General features: G+C 40.5%; 1 protein-coding gene across 1 annotated transcript in view; it reads right to left on the minus strand.

The window, feature by feature from the left end:
• The window catches only part of acbd5a (acyl-CoA binding domain containing 5a), a 40,392-nt gene extending 35,531 nt beyond the window's left edge, over positions 1-4,861 (minus strand). Inside the window, exons 1-2 of the mRNA XM_052016098.1 lie at positions 4,462-4,861; positions 257-377 (exon numbers count right to left, since the gene is read on the minus strand). Coding sequence (XP_051872058.1) covers positions 257-377; positions 4,462-4,537 — 197 coding nt within the window. The 5' untranslated portion in view covers positions 4,538-4,861. The remainder of the gene's footprint in view (positions 1-256; positions 378-4,461) is intronic.
• Between the last annotated feature and the right edge of the window lie 1,139 nt (positions 4,862-6,000).

A 6,000-nucleotide genomic window follows, 5' to 3' on the forward strand; every position in this document is an offset into this window, starting at 1 on the left:
CACGATGCACGTCATACCCAAGATGACTTGGTACACTTTCTTTCCCCACCACATCCAAATAAATCGAGTAGGCAGCATAAGTCACAGTTGGAAATACATTCAGAACACGCTCCAATTTAAAAACCTATTCTCAAATTATTGGATCGTTATCCTTTGCTGGAAAAGTCAAGCTCAGGTTGGCACGAGAAAATGCAAAATGACATGATGACAATTTTACACATACAATAAATTAAGTCAGTAAATCAAATATCATTACCATTTGTACTTGCCAATAGGATCCCAGAACCCAGGCCTGGCAGTGTTGCAGGGCCCCAAGGTTGCTTGCTTGTAATAACTGTAAAACTTCAGCATGAGCTCATTTGATGGTTGGAATGAACCTATTTAATAAAACATTTCAACTTGCATTACAAATGGAAAACTACAGCAATGCTATCAACAAATCTTAGTAAGATAGTAACATTCATCAGCTGCCTAATCTATTTGGTACATTAGTTGTTTCTGGTAAACAGGTAAGGTTCTAACTCATACCACTGTGGCCCATAAATCAGTCATATGCAGCTAATTGGGGATCTGTACCTAGTAGATGAACTTTTGATTGGTAAATTAATATTTACTAATACACACCATCAGAAATCCACTTCAATATTCTTGCTCAGAAGGCACATGCATGGGCACTTTTATCCTTTGTGTATTGTTCGTTAAATAGAGAGAGAGCAAAATGTTTTATGAATATTCAGTCTACTTGAGGATATTGCTTTTTGTTATCCATTGAAACATTGTACAACACAGATTAAATCACAATTAAACATCTTATTAACTCTTCTGGATTTCATGACAGCCAATAGTACGATGAAACTCCAAGATATTGCTGCCTCAAATTTACCCTCAAAGTTACTTTGCTGCAGCAGCAATATCTTGAAATTAATTTGCAAGATAAAAATAAAAAGAAAATACAGATGTTGGAATCAAAATTAACACAGAAAATGCAAGAGAGACTCAGCAGGTCAGACCCTGTTGAATGCTTCCAGCATTTTGGGTTTTTAATTTGCAAGACGTTTGGCTAGGCTGTTGGGGGGTATTGTTGCTGGGAAGATACGTATGTAGTGCCCAGAGGAGGTAATGTTGAGCTACTACTGTAGACCACATATTTAAAGTACAACCATGCTGCAGTTAGGTCAGGGCTTCTAGGATTTGGCCCAAGTAAGAATTGAGAACATATTTCCCAGTAACAATGCTGAGACATTCACTGGGCAACTTGCAGGTGGTGACTCTGTCCTCACCAAAGGTCACCAATGTGGGAACTGCTGTCAAAGACTTGGCAAGTTGCTACACTGTATATTGAAATCGCACAAACTGTAACAACAATACACTGTTAATGAACAGTTAGAGAGCTTAAGGTTTTAGACGGGGACTTGAATATTGCAATCAACAGCAAACAACCCCATTCTGGCTTCAATGTAGCTGGAATAGGGAAAGTCATAAGAACAAGAGTAGGAATTTGAATTCAATAAGATTAACCCCTTTGCTCCATTCTCCTACCTATTCTCCATCACCCAACTCTCCTATAGTTCAAAAGTCTGTTTATCTCAGCTTTGCATATACTCATTAACAGCCTCCTATGCATATTGGGGAGAGAATTCCAAAAATTAACAACCCTCAGAAATTCCTGCACAACTTCATCTTCAGAGGGCTCCCTCCTATTCTGAAACCACAATCCCTAGCTCTGGATTTCCCCTTCAGAAAAAACATCCTCTCAGCATCTACTTTATCAAGCCCTCTCAGAATCTTAGGTTTTGTAAGACCTCCACTTGACACCCAAAGCCTTTTCATCTTCTACATGGCACGTCAGGAGTTGGTTGACATAATCTCTTCTGTCGACACTCAAGCACTTAATACCATACAGAAAAAGCAGCTTGCTTAACTTTCAACCCAGCTACCATCCAAAATGTTCATCCCTTCTGCTACTGTAGCTACAGTGTGTGCCATCTACAAATCTCTACAGTTACTCACCCAAGTTACTTCAACAGCATCTCCCAAACTAGCGACTTCCACTTCCAAAAGGGGGAGGCACATGCAAACACTATCACTTGAATTTGGAAATATATTGCTGTTCCTTCATATTCCCTGGGTTTAAATCCTGGAACATCTACCCCAACAGCACTAAACAGACTGCAGCAATTCAAGGTGGTACCTCACCACTACCTACAAAGATAAATAGGGGTGAACAAAACATGCTGGGCTCATTTGCCAAGCATTCTTCCTCCATCTTCTCAAATGTAATGAACATAGATCCAAATACTAACATTGCATTCCATACACAGACACCCAAATTCCTCTGTACAGCAGCATTCTGTAGTCTCTCTCCACTTGTACAATATTTTCATTTTTCCTACCAAAGTGGGTAGCTTCACATTTTTGTCACATAATCCTCCATCTGCTATTCTTTGTCCACTTTGCTTAAGCTATTACCCTTTGCAGACCCTCATGTTCTGCTCACATTTGCTTTCCCACCTACACTGCAGAGGAACTCATTTCTATGAACGTGATAATTAGCCTCCCATAGCCACAACTATATTGCTTCGTGCTCAACACGACTGCAAGCAGCGGTTATACTAAATCCAAATGCTGCTTTAATGTTCAGGGCAGTTGCCTCTAAAATTCAGCTCTCTTGTCTGTATCTTATTTCAAAAATAAAATGTATAAAATATGTATAAGAAATACAAAAAAAAGTGCATGTTTTTCTTTACATTCATAATGTTGTTCAGTCTATACATTCATAGTATTTCTGGTATATAGTATATCACAAAGCCTTTGCATTGGCTGCACCAAGCTTTAGTGCATCCCTTAGCATGTACTTCTGCAACCTGGAATGCCCCAGTCAGCAACTTTCCTTTATGATCATTTCGTTGTACTGCAAGACCAACAAGTTTCGGGCAGACCAAAGTACCACGGAGGTGATGATCTTCCAGCAGCGCTTGATGTTTGACTTGACCAGAACTGCACACAATATTCCAAGTGTGGCCAAGCCAAAGTTTTATACAGCTGCAACATGACTTCTTGACTTATGCTCAGCACGCTGATCAATAAAGGCAAGTATGCTGTATGCCTTCTTAACCACCATGTCTACTTATGTTGCCACTTTCAGGGGAGTTATGGACTTTTATACTCAAACACCTCGACTGAAGCCAAGAATGCTGTATGCCTTCTTTACCACTCTATCTACTTGTGCTGCCGCTTTCAGGCAGCTATGGACTGGGACCCCAAGATCCCTCTGTACATCAATGCTCCTCAGGGTCCTGCCATTTACTGTATACTTTCCTCTTACATTTGACCTCCCAAAGTGCAACACCTCAGACTCGTCTGGATTAAGCTCCATCTGCCATTTCTCTGCCCACATTTCCAACTGGTCTATATCCTACTGAATCATTTGATAACCGTTCTTTGACAAAAAGAAGTGTTTGGAATGATCTGCTGGGCAACACTGAAGTAAAAAGTATTAAGGCTATTCAGAAAACATTTGGATACCATTATACAAGCAGGATACTGGAGGAATGGACTAAATAATATTCTCTCATCTCCAACATAGTCTTTATAGCTCTGCAATATAAATACTATGCCAGTATTTTTGATCTATAGGAGCCACCTTGAACGTTGTCAATGAATAGAGACTGAAATAAACAACTATCTAGCTTCCCATTACTACATCTTGACTCTGTGCTGCAATTATTCAACAAGGTTCCACATTCTGACCACCCATTGTGTAACAACATTTACCTTTAATTTATAAGATTTATTAATAATCATCATATATTCAGGATTCCTAGTTTAGGACTCCCCTATACCAAACAGGTAAAAAAAAATGTCTACCTCATCAAATCTTTTCATGAATTTTAACTTCTTTCTTTCAAGGGAAAATGACTCAAAACTCGTTCATTTTAATAGTTATGCCCTTTCGTCCTTGTAAATCTTTCTTGCACCTCTTTTGTCAATTCCTCAATTATCTTTTCCTCAATATGCACACAGAACTGAGAACGATTTCTCATCAAAGAAACCCCATATAAATTAGAAATAATTTCAAAAGGAAAGACCAAATTATACTTGAGATATATAGCGTTACCAAGCCTACAGTAAATAACACCAGCCATAATGGCTGCAGCTGTTGAGTGAATTACCCTCTCCAGTCAGTTTCCCATGTGACGAAATATATTGCATGATTGGCACATCAAGCCAGAGGACAGGACGAGCCATATTCATCAATTTTAAGTACCCCAACTCGGGATTCATTCAACAATTTCAAACAACAGAACAGATAATGAAGGATGCGGGAAAGGATTTTTAAAAGATCCTAAAACCTGCGAGGGGTGTTTACAACCAAATCCAGTTCTGTCACAGAATTGCGTTAAAACATTGCTAAATCCCCACACACCCCTTGACTACGTGAAGGAAGAAAAATGTTTTCACCGTTTTTAGGCAAACTCTGAATAACACTGACAGCAGCTTCAAATCTTCTCTCGTAAATGGATTTGGTATCCGCCATCTTTTGCACACGATGAATGTCCAAACTTCGAGTTTATTTCCCACCCCCCCCCCAAACTTGATTTTAAATGAAAAGCAAACGAACGATTATAAACAAAGTAGGCCCGTGCAGGATTCCGGGACGGGATAATGACCGGGCACAGCTTCTATAGTGTTATCCAGCAGCAGTGGGGTGTATTGGACAGAATATCAGTGACGAGCTGCAGACCCTGACATGATTACAAGGCGCTGCCTTTAATCCGTTTTAGATTATGCGATCCGCAGGAAAATGTCTGGAGCCACTCGCATCATCGTCCAAGCCAATGGAAGACACCGCGCGGCCCCCTGGGAGATGTGGTTTTGGGCATCTCCGCTTCCCCGGATTAAACCTGGCGCTGTCAATCAGCGCTGACTACAATTCCCGGCAGGCTCTGCACGGTTGTGGCACTCCAGCTGCCAAGTGGTCCTAAAGCTCTTTGGGAATTTAAAAGGAAAAGAAGCTCTATTTTATCCAGCATATACCTCTGCGATATTACATGCAAAAGAAGCATAATTTTATATTTAGGGATACTGATTGATAAAGCATTAGAGAGATTCCCTGCTCTTTTAAAAGAAATAGTACAATGGTAGCTTCTACTTTCACCCAACCTGGCATGAGTTTAATTTCTCAGACATATTATATCTCATACACATATTCAATATCTCTGCTAATGCAGCACTCCCTCTGCACTGCAAGGCATCTCAAGGCATTGGAAAATTACTGCCAAAGCTGCGTCCGCAAAATCCTCCAAATTCACCAGAAGGATAAGCAAACCAATGTCAGTGTCTTCTCCACTATCCACAGCATTGAGGCTCCAGTTACACTCAGTCGGCTACATTGGGCAGATCAAGCCACTCACACGCTGGACACCAGCTCCCAAAACAGGTAGTCAAATCCAAGTTCTATCATAGGAAGAGATTACTAGGTGGACAGGGAAATCATTAATAGTTTCCTTGAAGAAATGCAACATTTCTGCTGACTCCTGGAAACCTCTAGCCCAGGACCACTCAAAGTGGAGGAGGAGAATTCCAGATGGTATTGAGCATTAGTAGCACACTGAAACCCTACGTAAGTGGCAGAAGGAGCTCACTACTTCACAAACACCTATTAGCCCACCCAGTCACCCATCTCCTACTCCATCGATGGAGGAATCTGCAGTTCCCATATTGGTCTCATTTGACACCTAAGAACCTAAAATGGAACCAAGTCATCTCCCATCCTGAGGGACTGACTAAGAAGCAGCAGCAATCAGTAAGGGTAGGGCCTTTTGAGAGTACACATGTGTATTTTCCTGACCCATTGACTAGCCTTTAAATTTTTTTTTCAAATATGAATGACTATAAAATGCAAATTCCAGCATCAATTCATTCCATGATGTATTACTGGTCCAAAAGATTTGGGTCTATGCGATCAAGGGCAAGTTGGATGCAAAATAGGAGACAGAG

Source organism: Pristis pectinata, chromosome 5, assembly GCF_009764475.1.
Source record: "Pristis pectinata isolate sPriPec2 chromosome 5, sPriPec2.1.pri, whole genome shotgun sequence".
Classification (NCBI taxonomy): Eukaryota; Metazoa; Chordata; class Chondrichthyes; order Rhinopristiformes; family Pristidae; genus Pristis; species Pristis pectinata.